The following is a 24,242-nucleotide window of genomic DNA, read 5'->3' on the forward strand; positions in this document are numbered from 1 at the left end:
GTTCCCCATGTCAAGAGAGTTTGTAGTGAGTGTAAATGTGGGTTTGGATGAGACTAACCTGCTCCAGGGATCTCGAACCAGTCCATTTTGCTCTCTCGCAGGACCAAATGAGACTCCCTGTATTCCTTCTGCGGGCTGAATGGCCACAAGATTAAAGGCCAACTTAAAATGAACCATGATTCCCACCGTTCGCTCTCGCTCTCTCCCTCTCCCTCTCTTGAGAACCCCACTCATATGGACCCTTCAGCAGAACATGGTGCCTAATTATCATTCAGAGTGCATGCTGGGACGCAGTATATGCGCCGACGGTCGAAAGGCCAGAGCTCGCAGGTGCAGGAAATGAAAAACAGATGGAGCAAGAGGCGAAGATGACGAGATTTCACTTGTGGAAAGTAAGGCAACCACATTCATGTTCCATAATTCAAACTTTATTGATGGTTTTCCAAAGTAGCTCCAAAATTAGGCCTGTACAAACTTAGAAATCAAAAACCGAAGGCCACATATTCAAAAAAAAAAAAAAAAAACAACAACTGAGAAAGCCGACAACTTCATGTCAAAAAGAGCTCAGACACAGAGAGGAAAAAAGGAGACAGGAGAGAAATAAACAGCATTATCCTTCACAGAAGGATATAACGTGTCCTTCTGGGAAACACAACATTACAAAGGAAAGAACGTTTTCAGTTGCATCCAAGGAATTACGCCATTAATACTTTCTTCTTGTTGGTCTACAGCTAAAACACACAGCGGGACTGATGCTCCACCATCTGCTGTTGGTTTAGTTCTTTCTACAGCTGCTTGGGTTCCACCTGCACCTTCGAAATAAAGAAGACCTCCATGCCTAATGCTAATCTGGAGGCGAAATACAAACATCTAACGCCAGATTCAAACAGGCATCCATAAAGGGATAAAAGCGTCCAGAATTGTGCAGCTTGTCAGGTGAACAGAAGGCTGTTGCTGCCTTGCGAGATGTAGCTGGAGACTGATCCTGTCTGAATGTGGTGAAACTCTCTCAGGAGGCATTCGGCTGAAGGCCTTTGGAGGCAGCAAGCATTGCTCGCACTTTCGCCATGAGGTCCTATAAGCAAGAAGAAATGGAGAAAAAGTTAGTACAGTATTCGTAGGGGAGCAGAGCTGGGAGAGTTTGTGAGAGAAACTAATCATAGTATAAACCTAAGACAAGAAAACCAAAACACATATTCAAATGCTTACAATATGCTTCCAATAGCTGGATTCCTGCTCTTCAAATGTCTCCTCTCATTCTATGTGGCTCAGGTTACCTTACCCAAGGCCACTTGCATGCTAAGAGCCCACTGGGAGAATGTGACACCAGAAATCTAACAGCTTGGCACTTGAATAAACATTTGCTTAATGAATATGCACTTAACTGGTCTCACTGATTTCATAGAAATGGGAAAATAAAAAAAAATTCTTAATGAAATATTGTGGGTTCAGTAGAGGTTAAGCTCTATAATGTTGATTACATAAAAAAAAAATTCCAATAATATATAATATTTAAAATGCTAATAAAATGTGCAAGAAAAGCTACAGTTAAGATACATTTCGGCTTGTTTCCTTATAATGACGCCTTTCTGTGCCACCAGCATAAAATCACTTTATGGTTCTTTACAGCTCAACTTGGTATTACATATCAAATCAGTAAAATAATCTTTCGAAACAGGTGGCTGACCTGCACGGTTGTCATAGGAGCAAGGTTTGCTCATTGACGTTTGCAGAATTAAAGTTACCGCTGCCTTCCACCCCCTCGTCCAGTCGAAGGAAAGTTATTAACCCTGAATTTACAATAAAACCCCTGCAGAATTAATCATTAAACAAACAAGTGGTCAAGAAAAGCACAAACAACACAGGCAAGGACCAACATGCCTCTAGAGAGAAGGGTCTGCTGTTGTACTTCATAGGGCGACATCATTATGAAAGTCGTTCTGGGGAAGTGAAACCACTAAATTACATGGATGGCATTAAATAGTGTACAGAGACTGTGACTAAAACGGATTAAATCGGGGTCTGGGTTGAGGAATCTTGCACATCACCACCCACCAGGTTTGTGTGCCATCCAGAATAAACCTAAAAATGGATGGGTAAAATTCCTATTCTTGTCAATCCACCTCAAATTCCACATCAACCTCCTGTATTGTGTGACTAATTCAATTTAAATCCCCACACATATAACTCTACTTGTCTCGAACATATATACAATGCTAAAAGACGAAGAACCAATGAGAATGTCTCTCTGATCATAGTGTGTTGATCCAGTATATTAGAGTGACAGGACTAAGCTGGGATAAAGGGCTCTCTAAGCTTCAAGCTGACCTGAGCAGATTACTGCAATGAAAGGAGGATATCTTCAGTGTGATTAGAGCTCATTATGAGACCACAGCTGGCTGAAGTCTGAAGACATCTAAAATGTGGTCGCCTAACTCTACTCTTCCTCGATGGAAACCTAAGAGTTGCTTTCTGACATCAAATGACCAAACAAGAGCTAGTGGTAATTGGGACTGAGGACTGCTTTTTGCAGTTGGCTGCTTTCTCTGTAGCTATTTGGATCCAGACCTCTAACCAATCTAACAGATAACCCACATTTGTACCTACATTTTCAGAGTTCAGAGGATCACCCCACTTTGAGTTCAAGGGGGTTGCACTTCAATCACAGGCCCAGGCCATTTAAAAGCAATTTTGAAATTTCACATCCAATATCACTCTGAACTCACCCCACGGTTTATAAAAAAAAAAAAAAAAAAAAAAAAAAAAAACCTTCTGACTGTCATTTAGTCGTCTACTTCATGGCCCTTTACTCCTGTCTGTTTTAGGCCAGCTTCAGAATGGTGTCCCAGGTGGGGTTTAGGGTCTTCAATTCTGCTTCCACTGTTCAGTGACAAGTGTTTTTTGGTCTTTCTCCCTTTTGTTTTCCCTCTGGTGTCCACAAAATATGGAGCCAGATTAGCCTCAAAAATAATACATTTACAAAACAAAATTCATAAATGCACAGCACAATTCACATTTACAAAATCTGATTCGTCATTTCAAAACACAATTCATAAATGCACAAGTAAAAGCATAAACATTTCCCCAAATGCTCACTTAAATGCATCTTACCTAAATAAATGTAAAATGTTTACACAAATATGTATACATCAAGTTCTTGAATTAATTTCCATTACACATTTATGAACAATGTTACATGCATTTATGGATCGTTGAATCTACATTTGCAAATTTGCATTTGCTTTGAATTTGTGTGCGGTATTTTTGAGACATTCCTGACAGGTTAAGATTCATAAATATCTTTTTTTGGAGGATGTTCCGTTCAGTCAATCGTGGTGAGCTTTTAATCCACTAATTAAAACGCTCCTTACTGAACAGACTCAAGAAGCTCAACACTGCGCTTGTACTGTGCATTGTTCCATGATCGGCTCCTTTATGTAAATTAGTATTTTGATGTTTAATGAGTACTCTTTTTTTTTTTTTTTAGCACCTGATTACAATTTCTACAAAATCATATGATTTATATCGTTCGCACAAAATACAGCTACCCAGTTAGCCTGCTGTTTTATACACCAAAGTCACACATACCCTATTTATTCAGATCAATCTGTAATGTTATTTAATAAGTGTTAAATGTCCAGATATTTCATTTAATAACAACAATTATGTAATGTGTTCTGTTGTTGTTATTATTATTAGTAGTAGTATCAGGTTTACAGTAACTTTTGATCAGGCATTAAAAACAGCAGAACAGAACGGAACATCCTCCAAAAAAAAAAAAAAAAAAAAAAAAAAAAAAAAAAAAAAAAATATTATGAATCTTAACCTGTCAGGAAGGTCTCAAAAATACCGCACACAAATTCAAAGCAAATGCTAATTTGCAAATGTAGATTCAACAATACATAAATGCATGTCACATTGTTCAGAAATGTGTAATGGAAATTAATTCAAGAACTTGATATATACATATTTGTGTAAACATTTTACATTTATTTAGGTAAGATGCATTTAACTGACCATTTGGGGAAATATTTATGCTTTTACTTGTGAATTTATGAATTGTGTTTTGAACTTACGAATCAGATTTTGTAAATGTGAATTGTGCTTTGCATTTATGAATTTTGTTTTGTAAATGTATGATTTTTGTGTCTGTATTGGCTCCATACAAAAGGCCAATACAGGTGATGTCTTCTCATCTACAATCATCTGATGGTGATGGTGTTCATTTTTTCTTGCTAGCACTGCATGAGTAGTGGTTTTGGGCTAGGAGATTTTCAGGATTCTTCAAAGGTTCCTTGTGTGGAAAGCTCACAGATTGCTAAGATTGCTCTTTAATTCATATCCACCCAACACTTTTTACATGATGCAATTTATAAAGTAAGACTTTTTCAGCTTGTACTGGATTCAGTGCAAGGTTGCTCCAGCATTCAAAGCCCTAAGCTTAGGTGGGAAAGACACAGCTCTGATACAGTCTCATTTTAGTGTTGTTACTATACTGTGAGGACCTCCACATGTTGATCACATCAGTTAGTACAAGAGATGTCTTTTCACCCAGAGTAACAGTAGGGGGAACGCAATGCTTTTCGGTTTCTTATCTTGCACACAACAACAGTAATGTTCTCATAACCTGCCAGGGAGCATTTTGCAATCCATAAACCCCTCCTAATCAAACCATCAGTCCCCTGCCACCCTTCACACGCAGCCCATGCTAAACATAGGCAAATAAGAAAGGAGCACTAAAATTTTCAACATGGGGAGGACAGCACAGTGCACTAGAAAAGAAAAAGAGACTATTGGGTTCCTCAGGGAGAATCATAAACCAGCCTCCCTTGTTGTTCGTCTGACAGGAAGATAGAGGGTTTGTAAAATCCCAGGAGAGTAGTGTTAAAATCGAGAACACGCTTCCCCAGCCTTTAATGTTACATTCCCCAGCCTTTTTCATTTGCCAGTTGTAAAAAAACCCTGCCAGTCTCTACCGGAGCGCCTCATGAGAGCACTTCTTCCTCTATCAATAGTCGGGATGTGCATGTCTGCGCTGGAACATTCTCCTCTGGAGGATCCAATATAGTTGCATGTGGTAGAGCTACGGGCAAAGGATCAAACTGAGCCAAGCTGAAACCTGCTTCCCTACCGGCAGGATCTACGGGTGGTCCGTGTAGCCCAGAACTTTCGTTGCCTGGGCTAGAGGGGGTAACTTGGGACAAAGGAACTTCCTCACGCAACTGAAATGCAAGCATGCACAGGCCTGCCGAAGTTCCTGCCGGTTGTTATTTGTCAAGGTGAACTGTGCTTCTATTGATTCAAGCAGCACTTGCTGGTTTTAATAAGAGACAACTCTTTTTTGCTAGATGTTGCCCCCTGGAAGTCGTGCCCCAGTTCTGAGGTGTCAGAATTGATTTCATGCGCCTAGAGAAAAGGGAAGTGAATTAAGTTTCCAAAAGATCTGAAATCATGTCAAGACTGTGGACTTTTTTAGTACAGAGGGGGCAAATAAAAACACTGTTATCCCGCTGACTTCTATTTTTGTTGAAGACCAGATGGCTGCAAGTGAAACACAGTATGGTGTACTCTGTTTATTTTCTTACATTATGCATTACTCGCATCCTCTTCCCTCTGACACAACTGCATTTTTTTAAATACACATAGTAGCTACCTTTCGTCTGCTCTAACAATAAGCAAAAGGAAGGAAAGTATGCAGACTCTTCATTTCATCTTTACTGCACAAGGCCAGAGATTATAACAGAGCTGCAGGGACTGACAGCTGCACTGAATCAGCATCTCTTTCTTTCTGTTTTCCCATAAACATACACACACCTACATACCCACCCCTGGCAACAGGGTCATGCAACCAGATCACTGTATTTCTCAGTTTCAGCACGTAAGGCTTGGCAAACACTAACCACTGAGACCGTCTGGCTCTAAATTACATATATTAAAGCCTTATTAAGCATCTAAGGGTCTCATCAGCTCTGCTACACAATTTCGGTCTGTTTTTCCCTCAGGCACTGAATTAAAACGGGAGAGGTAGGGAAAGTTTTGTGTTTTTTAGCTTATTACAGTGTTTGCAAGGCAGCTTTGTATTGATATTTCTGAAGCATTCTGTTTAGCGGTTTATTCTAAACCCTCAACCTTACAAGTTAATTCGGCCCGAAACTGCTTAACGTACAAAATGCAATCGAATCTACAGTTTCTACATCGGTCCAACGAGGCATTCGCATAGAACGTTGCATTAAAACGCCAAAGAATGGAAAAGAACGCAGGGTGTCAAGACACTTTCTTAAAAATATCTTAATTATTTTAACTTTTAACATGGCGCTCAAAGAAGCAGCAAGATGCAACACAATGGTAAACTACGGCCGTCTAGCACATTTAAATAGAAATACCATAATAAAAGTTAATATTTATGGTCAAAGAATGGTCAAAAAAACTTTTCAGTGTCTTATAGAATAAAAAATAATGCTTTAATACTGATGTAAAATTCCAATTAAAATTTTAATTTAAGAAAGCAGAATTAAAAAGAACTGAAAATGATCTACATATAATTTTTAATTAGAAAGCAAAGTTTGTCCAGACAAACTTTTTAAAGTTCAGGGTAAAAAAAAGTTTAAAAAACCCTATAGTCTGAAGGTTTATGGGCCTTGAATTATACTATATTTAATATTATATAAATTATGACTGGTCAAGTATGGCCGTCTAGCATTTTTACTCTATATAGAAGACAAAAACATTAAAAAAAAAAAAAAAAACATGTTTTTTGATAAAGAGTGGCAGAAAAAGTAGTCCTGATAAATCTCCAGTGTCCTATATAATGAGTGAATAAATAAAATAAAATAAAAAATGTGTATGATATATATTTGTGATTGAATTTAATTAAAAGGCACATAATGAAATTAATTAATTTACACATTTTAATCAAGTGAAAGTCCTAGTTGCTATATGGAAGTTAATAATTTCTTAATGGCATACCTGAGTGATTTTGCTTTGCACTGAAGAGACAATAGTGGAGGACACTTGCTTGTCTTTCTCCTGAGAGCCATCCCTGTTTAATAAACCAAAAGAAAGAGAAAGTGAGACAGTGACGGAGAGACAGAGGCCTGCCAATTGGCATGGCTTGTGAAAAACACCTTAATACAGTATTCATGACGACTGGTGAGTCTGTAACCACCGCAGACATCTCAGGCTAAAACTGAGCGACCAGAAGAAGGTCATGAAATATTCACCCAATGCCGGAAGAGACACAACAACTGCACAAATAAAAACAAAGTCAAGAGAGAGTCACACGGTGGGAGGTAAAGAAGCTGCAGCAAAAACAACTGAAGGCCGAGGGAGTTTAGAGCAACTTTGTGATGGAACTTGAAAAGTTGTTTCAAAAAATTTACTCCCTCTTTGCAGTGTGCCGTTTTCTCAGGTTTTTGAATCAAAACCTCTGTAATGTACAAATTTATTGTACAGTTCATGCATATTATACTGTCAAACTATTTTATCAAAATGTCATCACTGCTGATTTTGAGCGTCTGAAGCTTTCATGCTTTGTTCAACAAGTAATTAGTCAAGTTGTCAAATCATACATAAAACCATTATAACTTCCAAATCAAAAAGCTACAGCGCAGACTGTCTTTGTGTCTCATATGCAGTGCTCTTGGCAAAGCTTAAATTAATATTGCAACAAAGTGGGTAAAAATATGCTTGAAATCTATGATTCTGACTGAAGCAGACTGAACTTCAGAAGGTGGGTGGCTCTCTCGCGAGGTTCACGCTGACTGATCATTCACTAATGGGACCAGAGCGAGATGCCTTTTACCTGGACCTCCCCAGGCTGGAGGCGGGGCTTGTGGCAGGGGAGGGGCTTGCAGAAACTCTGGCCATGGCTATGCCTCTGTCAGGGGATGCTGAGGGCGAACAGGAGGAACCCTTAAACTGGTGCGATGACTTTGAACCCTTCTTCTTCTTCTTTTCATGAGGTGATCTGAAAAAAAAAACACATAAAAAAGTTAGATCAGCTCAAACAAATAGATCAGCTCAAAACATAATCTGCTGCATTATGTTTGGTTACAAGAAACACTGCCATTCGCTTTTATTTAAATCAAATCTGGTGTTATGCATCAGACAAATAAGATTTTAGAGGGGAACATTTTAGGTTAATAACAGCATGTTTATTTTTATTTTGTAAATTAATTAATTTATTGATTATTTTCTTCAATTATCTTATGCATTTATTAATTATTTCTTTGAACCTTTTCATGTTTACTATTTTGTTTTAGGTTTACTATTTTTTTTTTTTTAAATATAATTTTTATGTGAAGCACATTGATTTACCACTATGTATAAACAGGAGGTAACACTGTGGAGTCTTAAAACATGCACATGTCCCTTCAGCAAGACCCTTGATCCAGCACTGCATCAGCAAGTGGATTGGAATAGACCATACGCACATACATAAAAGTCTCAGCATGTGCTCTCTCTCCAGAGAAAAAGCACACACAGTCCATTTCTAGGGGCCTTTATCTCCCAGGCGGCCCTTTATGAATATTTTATTTGAATACCTTAGGGATGTCCTTTAGTTGGAAAAATACATTTTTAAAGGAGCACCCGACTTCAGTTAATGGGCATAGTGACCTCTTATTACCTGTGGCACTGTAGAAAAATGACGAGACATGTTTGGAGAGTGGATCAAAGCAGTCCTAGGAGACACAATGAGGTTAAAAATGTGCTGCTGCAGACCTGCCAAGAATTCCACCCGAGGCATAAACTATTATGACTAATTGAATCAATACAGTCGTGGCCAAAAGTTTGGGCGGTGACAAATTTTGTGTTTTGCAAAGTTTGCTGCTTAAGCTGTTGTGGTGTTCATTCACATTGTTTCTAGATTATTGTGTAGAGTGATCAGATGCATTTGAAATCATTGCTAAAAGCTTCACAGATTTCACTGTTTTTTTGATCCTGACACAAAATGACCAGCTAACATTAATTGACTAATCATATCAGCAGCAGATGTGAACGTGTGAATGAGTACTAGTCAGGAACAATCACTGTCATACTAATTAGATTGTAAGAGCAGACTGATTGCTATAAAAGGAGGGAAGCAATAGTTACCTCCAATAAAACACGTGTGGCCATCATCACTTTGCATCAAAACGGCCTCACATGCAAGGAAATTGCTACAAAGAATATTGCACCTGAAAGAACCATTTACCGAATCATCAAGAACTTCAAGGAGAGAGGTTCGACTGCAGTAAAGAAGTCTTCAGGACGTCCCAGATTGTCTGGCAAGCACCAGGACCATCTTCTCCTGAGGACTCCGCTACGGAATCATGTCACCAGCAGTGCAGAGCTTGCTCAGGAATGGCAGCAGGTTGGTGTGAGAGCATCTGCATGCACAAAGACTCAGCAAAAAGCCACTTCTCTGACCAGAAACGCCAAGGACAGACTGAAATTCTGCAGGAAGTACAAGGATTGGACAGCAGAAGACTGGTGCAAAGTTATTTTCTCTGATGAAGCTCCCTTCCGACTGTTTGGGATATCTGGAAAATCAGTTGTTTGGTGAAGAAAAGGTGAACGCTACCATGAGTCTTGTGTTGTGCCAACAGTGAAGCTTCCTGAGACCATCCATGTGTGGGGTTGCTTTTCAACCAAGGGAGTGGGCTCTCTCATAATTCTGCCCAAAAACACGGCCAGGAATAAAGAATGGTATCAAAAAGTCCTGCAAGAGCGACTTCTTCCAAAGGTCCATGAGCTATTTGGTGATGATCCGTGCATTTTCCAGCATGATGGAGCACCATGTCACAAAGCAAGAGTGATAAAGAAGTGGCTCAAAGATTACATTGAAATTTTGGATCCGGATCTCAGTCCCATAGAGAACCTGTGGTCAGTCATCAAAAGGCAAGTGGACAAGCAGAAGCCCACAAATTGTGATTAACTCTGAGAACTAATAAGGCAAGAATGGATCACCATCAGTCAGGATTTGGCCCAGAAGCTAATCTCTCAAAAGATATCTATTTATTTATTACTAATTATTTAAAAAAAGTTCTAAGCAATGAACAAAGCCATTCAGCTCTGAGATGAATCATAAAACAACAAACTACAAATCAAAACCAAAAAAAAAAAAAAAAAACATAAAAAATACAAATATATAAAAAGATTTAAACCTACATCAAATAACAATCATAACTTATATAATAAAATATTAAACGTCATTTTTAGATCATATTTTGTAGTATTATGTATTTTTTTTGTAAACTTTATATTTATGTAAATAATACTGATATTTTATATTTTCTAAACTTTATACGTACTAATTATTAAAACATAAATAAATTTTATATATTATAAATCATTTTATATATATATATATTCTTTATATATGTTAAATCTATTACACTTTACTAATTTTTAAATATGTATATATCATATTAATCAAATGATGCCACTATAATATTTATACTAAATCATTCTAAATAATAAAATAAAAAATAACTCACAAAAACAAATACAAATACTAAAGCATTTTAAAGTATAATTTTCAAATGAATTTACAAATACAAAGGGTTAAGATTTTTCTGAATAATGAATCTCTCTTCAGAATAATAGATAAGTGTAGTTATTTACAAAGAATTAGGCTATAAAAACATTTATTTCTTAAAATATATAGCAGTGACTCACTGTGACTTACAGAATGGTTTCTACAGAAGCAAACCATCACTTAACCTCAGAGCTCATGGCTGTTCTGTCTTGAAAGATTTACATATTTTGTTAAAAACATATTTTCCTAAAGAGAGAATTTATTTTACTTCCATAACCCGACTGTTATGCTATATTTCCAAGACAACAGCTGCTGCCTGGTCCAAGACAGTCACTCAATCTTCCTCCGCTTGCATGTAAGCGAGGTTCTGCATCTGAGACGCTTCTATCATCACTCTGACAAACCAAACCTCACTAAAACCCTGTAAGTGATCCAACCACCTATCTCTCGCTCTCAATTCGTCCCTCGGTTCAAACCAGAAAGGGTCGAGGGTGTTATGAAAGATGCTGAACTTTTTTTCCTTTTGTATGAGATGTGTAAAAAGCTTGCCTTTGCTTTCTGCAACCTCCTCGGCGGCAGAATATGGTGAAACGTCTCAGCTAAGCTTTAAAGAGTACTGGAGAGAAAGGGGCGCTCAGATAAACACCAATGACATAAAAGGCGGGTGAGATCTGAGAAGTCACCATGACCATCTCTTTCTGTGGTGCTTTAGCACCTTATAGGTGTTGGTAAGAAAATAATGGGAAGGTAGAGGAAATGAGAGAGAGGGAAGGGTGATGATAGCTGTGTCATGGAGTGGAGTCTCACAGGACTCTTCAATAGAAGGATTACAGTGAATGAAAAGATCATGCTTGGTGCAGACTCTAGGGAAACACCAGGAAAGCACTTTTTACCCACTGTGAACAGCAGCATGCATGCTGACAATCAGCCAAACTGCTCCTTGTGATGAAATACAGCTAAAGGGTTTAAAATGAGGCCATATCACAGCTGCCGTTAATGCAAACATATGTTCTTCCTGCTGTTATTATATCATATTCATAGTAAATCTTTAAATAAAAAAAAAGAAAAAAAAAAAGGTATAAATGTATATATATATATTTAGTGCCCTCCACTAATATTGACAACCTTGGTAAGTATGAACAAAGATGGTTGTGAAAATAAATCTTGCATCGTTTATCCTTTTGATCTTTTATTAAAAAAATTCTAACCTATCATTGAAGTAAAACAACTGAAGGTGTGTGTGTGTGTGGGGGGGGGGTCCTCATTATGAAATAAATGTTTTTATCTAGTTCACATTGGCCACAATTATTGGCACCTATTATTGCAACCCAATTATTCCCAAGATAACTCTGAGTTTTCTCCTATAATTATAAGATTTCTAACAGAGGCAGTCAGGTATCTGTAGGTATTTGATAGAATCCACAATGCCATGTATCTGAACAAGATGTCCAGGACCTCTAGCACAAGTCAGGAGATGGATACTAAAAGGCTTTATCAATGCGCCTAGAAGCACAGTGAAGTCTATTATTAAGAAGTGGAAGGTATTTGGTACAACACAGACCCTCCCTGGATCAGGACGTCGCTCCAAACTGGATGAAAGTCAGAGAAGCTACCGAGAGGCCTACAGCAACTCTGAAGCAGCTGCAGGAATTTATGACAAAGAGTGGTCATTGTGTGCACGTGACAACAATATCACAAATTCTCCACAAATGTGGCTTGTATGAGAGGGTTGCCAGAAAAAATCCACTCCTCAAGAAAGGCCACAACTGAGCTTCACCAAACGCACCTTGAAGATTCTGAGGCAGATGAGACTAAAATCTAATTATTTGGCCTCAACACCAAACGTTATGTCTGGCAGAAATCCAATACAGGTCTCCATCCAAGTAACAGCATTCCTACAGTAAAGCATGGAGGTGGTAATATCCTGTTATGAGGTGTTTCTCTGCAGCAGGGACTGGATCATTTGTCAGGATAGAAGGAAAAATGGACGGGGCAAAATGCAGTCAAATTCTTGAGGAAAATCTGCTGCCCTCTGCCAGAAAGTTGTCAATGGGAAGAAGGTTTACCTTCCAACAACAAAAACACAAAAAACACACAAAAAAACAGAACACACAGATATAAAAAGAAAAAAAAGACAATCTAATGTCACATTTCAATTAAATGCATCTTTGATAAAGTATTAATTCTTTACTGAATAAAAAATAAATAAAAATACTGCCCCCCAAACTTTTAAAACAAAGTGTATAAAATACATTTAAAAAATACATTGTTTTTGTCACAAAGCATACATTTTAATTACAATATTTCGGTTTTTGTTTTTGTCACAAAGCAAGAAAAAACAACAACAAGCCCTGATAGCCTAAGTGCCACCACACCTTGATCTGGAGCGCTTCCTGCCCAGCACTGGGTTGCTGCCATGGCGGTAGGTGCTTGGACCATAGCTCTCCTTCTCCCTCTCGTCACGCTTTCTGTCTGAAGGGCGAGCTTGTCTGTCTCTGCGGCTGGGGGAACGAGACTCAGACCTGAGAGAGGAGAGAGAAAAAGAGATTGAAAAGAAAGAAACATGGTCAGCTTAGCACTAGAAATTAAACCCACAGGAGACTTTGTGATGCTGTTAAATTAACTGTCAGTTGATGATGTCCTTTGCTCTTTGCTCTCTATTACCTCTTCAAAACCTTTTGTGCTGCACAAACCTTTTTGACAGATAGAGAAAGTTCTAAAAAAGGAGTTGAGCTCTTGAACCTTGAAGAAAGGCTATTATTGTAAACAGAAACTATTTCATAAAGTGAAATTTTAAAACACATTTAATAAAAAAAAAAAAAAAAATTGAAAACCTTAAATAGTGTGGATGACATTAATACCAGGAAATAAAAATTATATTGGTAATGCTTTGCTCTTCAGTGTGATTTTATTGTTAAATCTTGATGATAATTAAACATGCTGCAAGTTTGAATAATTTTTTTGGTGAATAAAAAAAACATAAAATGTCCAGCCAGTATCTGGCATAAATCACTGAAATGGCTGTCATGGGGAATCATATTTTTTATTTTTGATAGTCCTAGACTTACGTGCCATACACAGCAGACATCACCGTAAACATTGCAAAGACAGTGAAGAAATGTCATGGAGCTCAAAAACAGTGATCACTGTTCTCCAGTCCAGGCCATCTAGGACTGACACTAGACCTGAATGGATCTCAAATAGTGAATCATAAATGTCAAGAGTGACGGTAGTTACAGTTTACAGTTGTAAATGAAGCAGCAATTGGCACATTTATAGCAGATTTCTATGATAGCAAGTACTGCAGTATATGATGCTGTGAATTTGACAAATTAAATACAGAGTAAAAAAAACAAACATTTTGTGTTGCACAATTTTATTTTTGAATTCTACATAATATAATTTCCACTTCATTTTAATAAGAGTTATGTGTTTAATTCATAGCAGGCCATGACTACATTATACTTTTAATGTTCAATAACAGTACACAATGAGCCTCAGTGAGGCTTGGAAATTGCTTGTAATGTTGACAAACATATTCCAGTAAAAATGAATGGGCTGTTATTAAGAGTTGAAATGCAATCATACATATGTGTATATACCCAGACAGAAGGATAATGTGAATTAAAATATCTTGTATGCACATACACACTTCAAACAAGTAGAGAAATGAAAATGTGAGGGTCAGGAACAGGCAGAGAAAAAAAAAATATTTACACAGACAGGAAGAAGAAAGAAAAATAGATATTAAATCTAATCATTAATAATCTGCTGCAGGGGTGTCAAAGATATTATTTGATGGAGAGGAAAGTATTTTTTCCCCACCATAATACATCTGCATCTATTTATTATAATTGTGTCCAGTGTGAATTGAATTTTTCGTCTTTTTTTCCACTACATTGGACAGATATACTCATTAAGGGTAAATGTGCGGCTGGTGCCTGGTGTTGACGAAGAGATGTCAGGTGTCAGGAGACAGAAAATAAAAATGAGTGAGTAGCTTTAAATACTGACACCGGTATTATTAGCGGTAACAAAAATTACAGGCATAACACTGGTCATGTTTGATGTCAGAATGAAGGTGCTTTATAATCACTTCTGGCCCTAGGATTATTAATTCACTGTTGGAGTCACCGACTGAGATATGGGCTTGTTATTAATAAAGGCTATAATAAAAACCAACAGGCTCAGGTTTGTGGTGAAGTTTGATTTATACAACTTACTAATGTTACTTATATAAAGTTATCTAGTTGTTTCTTGACCACCAAATCAGCATATTAGAATGATTTCTGAAGAATTGTGTGACACTGAAGACATTTTAAAATATATTTTGGGTATATATAAGTTTGAGTCTGCACATTAAGTGGTTTGGCCTGCAATGGCTGGTAAAAGTAAAAATCAGATATAAATGCTTCCTATTTTTTGAAAACATGGCATGCACTTTAGCTCTTTACCTCCATATTCTCAAGAATACATGACAAATAGTTTTTAAATTCTTCTCAAATTTAAAATCAGCTCGTCAAGAACGGCAATTACTGGGGAAGAGTACAAAAGGTGAAAGCTGAACACTTTAACATGCATTTCCTCTACTGAAGTGGCAATACTCAGACACACTTGACCAGGACTCGGTCCAAACACAAGCTGACCTGCTGTAAAACAAACACTCGTGGTCTAAAGGCCCTCCTCCGCTCGACAGCAATCAGGGAACAAGGTCAAAACCACAAGGTCACATGTCTGGCTAGAGAAATGTACATGTCCATGTCTACTAACGGCACGGTTGTGGATGGGGATGAGTGTTAACAAATGTGTAGTGCCACTCCAGACACTCATTATCTCAGGTCACCTGAGAACTAATGGGAAAGGGCAACACTGGAAGGCCACGATGGGGCTGTACCCGATGAGAAATTAACTTGGAGGTGAGACGTCTGGATTAGACGAAGATGGGATTGTCATCTTAATGCAGATGCTGCAGTCTGCGCAGCAGTGCAAAAAGCCTATGAAGTAAGCGGATGAACTGCAGTTCAATAACAGAGGAATAAGAAAACCAACAGGGATAGATGGAGAACATGGCTAAAGCCAAGGCGATACATACAAACCACAACAGTAGCCCAACAAAACCTTCTGCCCAAAACTCATCTCAATCTTTCTCTTGCACAGACATAAGATTATATATATATATATATGTTCCTTATCTCATATAAAAATATATATATATATATATATATATATGTTCCTTATCTCATATTAGAGGAAGCGATTTTACTCCTTCCTATATTTCACCTAGCAAGTTCATCTGAGTTCAAGCCACACTTCTTGCCCTTGTTTGGCATGTTTGCATGGATATATAACCAAGAAAAAAAAAAAGACCCAGAGATTGTGAAAGATAGATAGATAGATAGAGAGAGAGAGAGAGAGAGGGGGGGGGGGGCTTTTACATGCTGTAAGTGATTTAAATGCTGGGGCCAAAATGATTTAATCTCCAGAAATTATATTGCTGCGTGTCAGGGTGGGCATGATGAGGGGACTGTAATTACTGCAACTTCAACAGCGGATAATGACAAATCATCCCTGATTTCCAATAAAGAGGATGAATTAAAAAACATGGGTGGCGGAGGGGTGAACAAAAGTTTAGAGGTGGGTTATTGCATCCTTGCCTCAAGTTTCTGGGAACAAAACTTTTGACAAGCCACCCTCCCCAGATGTACAGTATTTATTCATATAGATGCAGGAAAAAGTATGTTAAGCTTTGGACTACTGCTATTGATTACTGCATATACTAATCATTAAAGTTTTTCTTTTTCAACGAAGTCACAATTACTATTAAATTACTATTACTATTAAATTCTTCCTAATTTTCCTATCTTAAAATCTGAGCTGCAATTACAGGAATCAATTGGTGCACACGGAACCTTAATTTAAAGAGTTCACAGAAACTGAAATGCTATTACTATTGTCCAACCCTCAGATTGTTCTAAACTTGTATGATTTTAGTTTTTCTGAGGAACCTAAAAGAAGAGGAATGTGTTTTTTTTTATGTCCATATAATGAAAGTCAATGCTCGGTTATCAACATTCTTTAAAATATCTTCTTTTGTGTAGAAGAAAAATGTCAGACAGACTTAGAACGACATGAGGGTGAGAAATCTTTTTGGTGAACTGTCCCTTTAAATGGAAGGTTTCACATGCTCTTTCCAGCCTGCACTGAATGCGTGTTCAATAAAACTACTTATTGTTGTTGTTTTATTTGTTAAAGCAGATCTGAGACTTTGAAGATCAGATCACATTTTACGGCCAATTTATCCAGAAATTCAAAGTAAACCCCAGGGTTCACATACTTTTTCCTGCAACTGTATTTCTAAGTTTAAGAAGTGAAATGTTCAAATGATTAATTCCAACTTTTAAGCCCTAAAACCACATTTTACATTTAACTTAAAAGGCCACTTAGATTAACACATTTTTGGATGGATAAAAAGGTGGAAAAGGCAGTTTAAAAACATAATTACATTTCAGTAAATGTAGCCCTAGGTACATGCCATTAGCAATTAACAAGCTTTTTTAACAGCTTAAATTGCTGGAAATATGTTACAACTCCCAAGCCATTACCTGGACCTCCTGAAGGTGCGATAGGCACTGGGCAAAGAGTGCTTGGTTTTGGATTTGGATCTGGAGCGGGACCTGGACCGAGACCTCCTCTTGTGTTTCTTCTTCCTCTTGTCTCGATCCCGATCCCTATCTCTATCCCTATCCCTTTCCCGCTCCCTTTCAGGCACACGGGAGGAAGAAGAGGAGGAAGAAGTGGTCACATGAGATGCAGGGGCATTTGCACTCCTTGTTAGTGCACTTTCCAAGGGCTGGTAGTCAAATCCTGGTATACGAGACGCGTGTTTAGGGATGCCGCTCATGGGAAAGGCGGACACCAATGGCTGTAGAGACACAACAAAGGAACAGGGATTAGACACATGAGACCTGAAGCGCAACTCAGATGGGCACTTGAAAGAAAACTGTTATTTTAATGAGCAAAATCCAATCAGGCTGCTTACTCTGGAAAATATTACGACACATTTGAAATGAAAGTTGGTCCCAGTGGCTTACTAAATTTGGGCATCTGCCCCAATCAATAGACCCGCAACTGGCTTCGAACGATCTCAAGGACCATATTCAATTTGAAAGGTTTTTGCCATCAGTGTATGTCTCCACGTGAAAGGAAGCACTGCTACTATGCATGTGGACAGCTCCCCAGAGCAGTGCCTTTGTCTTTTTTATCCCTGGTCCTAATAGCTCCTCTTCACTCCTTCCACCCCAGAAATAGCGCTAATTAAAAATACTGGTTGTTTCGCAGCATAATATGGGTCTGGCAGAAGTATAATTGGCCATTCTCTTCTGTCATAATCACTTCAATATATGTCTGTCTTGTTAAATGAGATCCCCTGTACTGTTGGATTCCCATCAGAAATGGAATTTCATCAATCAACGTTGCTCACGCCTTTGAAACCATATCTGCGGGCCTCGGTTCATCACACACAAGGAAATAAAAAGTCTATTTTATCACGAGGCAGAAAAGGGCGACGGACTCAAAGTCAGGCTCGAAATTTAAGGGCTACAGGTCATGTAATAGAGCTCTGGAGAGCTTAAACTGAACCAGGACGCAATATCATCCTAAAGTATTTATAAGCGTGTACCAATTAATCTAGAAATAATGTTCTTTTGTCTCTATCTAGCATGGGAACGTCTCTTATGTAAAAGATAGTGCTGCTCAGGGCAAGAGAGGTGCTGTAGATGGAAGATTAGCAAATGTATTCAATTTGATAACTCTCTGGCTGGAGTTACATAATGGGACGCAGGGTTGAGTTTGATTTCAGGGGCTTTGGGTTGACATTTGGCTAGATAAACCCCAAAGGAGAGCGTGGACGACTGTCCAGTCTCCTTCTTCTGTTTTCGAGAGATAGGAACAAAGTGCCCTCCAAAATATCAAGCCCGCTAGAGCCCACGTAATCAGGCATGTCTATAGTTTTACATTTTCTGAAAAAATAAAATAAAAAATGCCAGTGCATTTCTATGTGCTTTCTAGGGGGTTGCTTACTGGTTCAAGTCAAAGGAGGACAGCCTCAAGTCTCTATGATGTTTTGGTTACTACATATGGCTTGGGTGCCACCTTTAACATGAATTTATGGGATTTTTAAAACTGTTTTATTATCTAACATGCTTAAAATTTCTTATAAAAGTAATAGCACAGCATGCCACGATTTGAGCACAAACTTTATAGTATAAACTGTGCAGGACAGCTTAAGAAGTTCAATACTTAGGGTTAGGGGTTTGTAAAAAATCCATAACCAAATGTATGAGCAATAGTGATGCTTTCCCTTTTAAGTACTACTAAGTACACACTCATGGAGAGGAGCTGAGAATGCCAGGTCAGCAAAGTTAAAGAGCTTAGTCATTGCACATGTTAATAAAGAGAAAGTTTTCATCTAAATCCCCACAGTATAAAACCCGCTGCTGTTCCACTCTTGGAACTCTATTAAGAAGTTCAAGTGAAAGGTAGAGTGTGAGGAAAATGGAGTGTGAGTAAAAGGTGGAAGTGCTAGAAGGAGACAAACGGCAAGGTCTAACCTTTCTTTAATTTCGCTAACGTTTTCACTTGGTCCTTCACACACAAACATGGCACAGATCGCAACCTGAGGATCGCATTTGTCATCTATCGATCTATAAATAAGTCAAACACTGCGTTTGTTCAGCCTCAGACTGTGACTAAAGCAAATCAGCCTGACTAAAGAAACAGCCTGCGAGTGGTAGTTCGCTCCGATAGCTTAAGGGGTTAATGGACCCTTTTTTACAAGACGTGTTCAACAGTCATCAGCATCGTAAATCCTCGAAAGTTTTTCATATTTGTATTTTTGAAAAAATGTATGTACATTTATAACACTATTCTTTTTATTATATCACCTTTGCATCAAATTACAAAAAGAAAAAAAAAACAGTTAATACTAATGTGAGGGTGTTTCTAATGCAGCGTCTATGCGAGGGACAGTAAATTTGACATCGTTCTCTGGTCATTACAGCCTTACTTGCTCAGTAAGGACACTGGGGAATATGAGTGCAAAACGGGCATGTGTCTAAACTAAATAAATAATCAAATTAATTATACAATATTCTGATTAATTCGCTGACTATATTTTAGAATTGAATTGCCCCAAATGAAAAAAAAAAAAAAAAAAAAAAAGATTACTATGAATATTATTAGAACATTCACAGCTTCTCAAAGGGAGAAATAAATGAAAATTATAAATTTGCATTGATATTAAAATTACTATAATTAAAAAATAAGAAATACACATTATATATACCTACCTACCTACACACAACTATATCTATCCATCTATCCATCCATCTATCTATCTATCTATCTATCTATCTATCTATCTATCTATCTATCTATCCATCTATCTATCTATCTGCTATAAAATAAATATTCTAAGACAATAAGAAACAATGAGACGCATCCAAACAGAGTACACAGTCAAAGCAGTCGAGGTTTTGTAACAACTGACAAGTAAAGAAGTGGTACCTAGAACAGCAGAAGAGCAAATGTATGGAGTCACCAAAACCACTGTGTTAAATTCATCTGCTCCATGTGCAGTGATTTAATATTTAATCCACCTGTTCTTCATACTTGCAGAGAAAAACAAATGTAATTGTGGTAAATTGCTGCTATTTAGTTCCCATTCTCTAGTTTTTACCAAAGTAGTTTTTTTTTTTTTTTAACCATTTCTAAGAGTTTGGAATGACTGTTTAGAGAAAAAAGTCATAGTGGAGGTGCCTCAGGTGGAAGTGTGCAATTACAGCCAGCAGCCTTTTCCTTGTATATATTCTTCAAAGTAAATACACACTCCAGGTCACAAAGGGTGGGAAAGCATCATCAGAGGTGAGTCAGCAGATCCGTCTTCCTCAGCTTTTGACACGATCACCTCAATCTCCTCAGATTTTCCCCAAACACTGGCTGCACAAGGCAGATTCAGTGTGTTATGAGAGCCATTTAAATGCATGAGCAGCAGCACAACACTCTGGATAGTCAATGTCTCTCCTATAGCCAGAAAAAGCACAGACACCCTTTTTCATTCAAATAATGACACCTAGAATGAGTCTTTTTGATCTTCACCACAGTTTACCTCGCTCTCCTGGGATTCTGGGATATTGAGGTGCAATGACTCTGGCACAGATGATGAGTCGAGACTCAGCACTGTGCTAATTAGCTTGGGCTTTGCTGGAATGAACCATTATTTAAGATTCTCTTTAGCTTCTCTAAACGAAAGGCTATCGTTTCCCTAATTCTGAAGGAGCATCTGGAGAGCCTGGAGTTTAGGACATTCATTCCAAAGGCACTTCAGGGAAACAGGAGTTGAATTTATTTACGATTTCTCTCCACACACAATATGTCACATCTAATGGGAGTCTAAAAAGCTATTATCTTCGTAATTACAGAAGAGTGGACTTCATATTAACTTGCCAAAAGAAAAATGTTTTCCTCTAAAAAAAACTAATATAACACCACACATTTGATCTCCAAATCATGGTCTGAAGCATTTTTCAAGCTCCATTAAAAGGAGCACTGTAGTGGTGTTGGGGACCACAAGGAAGCTTTAATCTCACCCAACATTCGTATGGAACATTAGGACACTTTTCTCCTACAGGATCTCTGATCTCTGAGTTTGAAGGGATTTTAGAGAGTCTGAAAGCTGCTGTGTTCAATCTCACTACTCTGTGCACATGGTCGGGTAGCTGCCAAATCGCCTTGGTGTCTGCTGAAAATGCAAAACTAACTAAGTGTTGTGGGGTGAAGAACGATTTGTTGATTTCTGAGAGTTGGAAGGGGAGAGAAGTAGTAACCAACTGAAAGGAAGCAGTAAAGCGAATGCATCATGCTGGATGGCAAGCAAGGGATTATGGGGGGAAAAAAATTGACTGAGAGGCTTGTTGAGAGTAAATTCTCTAAGACCATGCAAACAATGCAAGCTGGTCACAAATTTTCTGTCAATCATCTAAATCATCAAAAGTATGTGAACCCTTTCAATTTAACTGTATTTCTTATCAATTTTGATCTGACCTTCAACACAGTCTGTTGAAATAAATTACACACAAAGAAAGACACATTTTCTTGTGTCTAATGAACACAGTGTGAAAACACTCTCACTGTAAGGGAGGAAAAAGTATGTGAACACCTAGGCTAATGACTACCCAGGTGATCTTGAGTTCAACTAACCTTGAGTTCAGTCAGTGAGGCCAGATTGGGGGTGTTGGTCAGCGCTGCCCTAAAACTCTGGGTTTGCTAATCACAAAAAGCATTGCCTGATGTGTACCAAACCTCAAGCAAAAGAGTGCTGTGAACATCTGAGATTGAGAACTGTTGATCCGCCGAAAACTGAAAGGGGTCTCTAAAAGCCTTGTAGGGACACTATATAGGAGAACAAAGGCACAGCAGTGGAGGGGCCATCATGGATTTGGGCTGCTTTTATGGCTCAGGGCATGAATCACTTGCTATCATCAATGGAAAAGTGAATTCCAAAGTTTATCAGGACCAGGGCCAGATTTAACTCGTATCGTAAGATATCACAAAACACATTTTTGGAAAACATGGAAATAGTTTGTAATTTTTTTACCCTATTGTTTTTTATATTTAATTGCTCAATGTATTCTGGGGTTTTAGTTCTTTTACTGTTGTAGGTAGCCCATACCATAACAATAATATATATCTCTTTATTTTGTTTGGGCCGCCCTGGAGGAGTGAGCAAAGGCACGTGTCTAGAATGCCTATGTGTAAATCTGGCCCTGATCAGGACATGTTGTAAGAGAATGTAAGGTCATCCGACTGTCAACCGAAGGACAGTCACACAAAGCACAAGAGTAAACAAACAACCGAAAGGCTTCAAAAGAAGAGTCCTGACCTCAAACTGATTGAGATGCTTTAGCATGACCTCAAGAGATTAATTTATACAAGATATTTTAAAAATTTTCTAAACTGTAAAGTCTGTAAAAGGAAAAATGAACAAAATTCACAATGGTAATTGCTCCTAAAGGAGGGTTTACAAGTTATTAAACCTAAGGGTTTGTATTTTTCCCACCCTGCACTGTAGAATGTTCAGTAAAGACATGAAAATGTGTGTTACTTGAAGCAGAATGTGTTTGTCTATTAAATTTAATTCATGCAGAAATCAAGATAACTATGAAGGGTGCACATACTTTTTCCCCAGAAACTGTATGACATCAAGTCCTCATCCTATAAAAACCCTTTAAAAAGTCTTAAAACTGATTTTAAAACTATAACTATTTATTACAAGTTACTAATTCCCATCAAATATTAATATGTTTAATCTGTGGTTTAAATGGAATTGACTGAAGTTCAACAAGTCAAGATGGCTGAATTCAGTCCTATCTTCTTGTCAGTACTGATGAATGAGCAGTGAATGATGGATTTGTTCACATTAATCAAGCCAACAATGAATAATCAAAAAACTGGATATTCATTATGAACAATCCATGAATGTTTCAATGCTGGTGGAGCTCTTATCTTCAGAGGGGTAGAAATCCTGCTTTTAAGTCAAAATAATTAGCTTGTTTTTCTGCAGTATGCCAATATGATGAATGGACATCTGTCAGGAGGTGTTTGGCAAAGTAACAGCAACACAAGGGGTTCTTACTAATGTTCTGGAAGGTTCCCACCAGGGAAGTGAAGTATAAAAGAAACACACTGATTGTTTAACTGTCGGGCAATCATGAAGGGAACTATTATAACAATGGCTTTACTGAATAGCAAATCTGCTAGAAAAAACAGTGACCTGCCAACTTATTGTGATTCAAAAACTGTAAAGTGCAATTACATTAAATTATATGAAAAAATAAATAAAAAAAATAAATATATATATATATATATATATATATATATATATATATATATATATATATATATATAAAATAATAAGCCATTCTTAAATGAGTCAAACAAACTAACACAAAATGAGTTTTTAAAGGAACAGTTGGTGATGACAATTATAATAATTCACTATTTATTACCTCATGTGGTTCCAATAAATGACATAAGGGAGTAAAAGATGATTTTTTTTTTTTAAACAATCCCTCATCTTCTGCCATTGGTCAGAAACAAACAGTAATCCCCACCCCAAAATCACACCATTGGTTGTCTCACAGCATGCACAATTTCTGCATTTCAAATAAGAAGACCGTTCAACAACAGCTTCAGGAATCTCTATACCAGCCATGATACACTCCAGTCGCTTCAGTGACACCACCAATCCCTGCATTCTCGTTTAACACGGACAAAAGAGAAGTGTAAAGGCATAGAGTCTCACCTCTGCACCCCTGCTTTTGTCACTAATCAGGAGCGTTTTCCCTCCCGTGAGCTGACTTTCTTGTTAAAGCAGTACCTGCTGGAAACACCTCTCTCATGAGAGCTTCTTTTAAAAAGAGCAGCTCGCATACAAAGTGCCCAATCATTTAAATGGTAAATCACACATCAGAGGAAGAGAAAAGCCACAGCCCTGGGGCAGGAGTGTGTGCAACTGGGAGCGTGAACATGCTCAAAAACACAGAAGCACACTAAGGGCATATCAAACAGGTCCCGACAGCCTTACATCTAGGGTAAGAACTTTCCCACATTAAAGACAGTGTAAATGTGACACTAGGGAGACCTTAGTCTTGGCATTAGATGTCTG

At 37.8% G+C, this 24,242-nt stretch overlaps 1 protein-coding gene across 1 annotated transcript in view; it reads right to left on the reverse strand.

Annotated features, from left to right (window-relative positions):
* Positions 1–406: 406 nt before the first annotated feature.
* The window catches only part of LOC109046206 (splicing factor, suppressor of white-apricot homolog), a 78,580-nt gene continuing 54,744 nt past the window's right edge, over positions 407–24,242 (reverse strand). Inside the window, 5 exon segments of the mRNA XM_042778831.1 lie at positions 407–1,075; positions 6,967–7,039; positions 7,802–7,966; positions 12,895–13,041; positions 17,122–17,441. Coding sequence (XP_042634765.1) covers positions 1,010–1,075; positions 6,967–7,039; positions 7,802–7,966; positions 12,895–13,041; positions 17,122–17,441 — 771 coding nt within the window. The 3' untranslated portion in view covers positions 407–1,009.

This window comes from Cyprinus carpio, chromosome A21 (genome assembly GCF_018340385.1).
Source record: "Cyprinus carpio isolate SPL01 chromosome A21, ASM1834038v1, whole genome shotgun sequence".
In the NCBI taxonomy this organism is placed as follows: domain Eukaryota; kingdom Metazoa; phylum Chordata; class Actinopteri; order Cypriniformes; family Cyprinidae; genus Cyprinus; species Cyprinus carpio.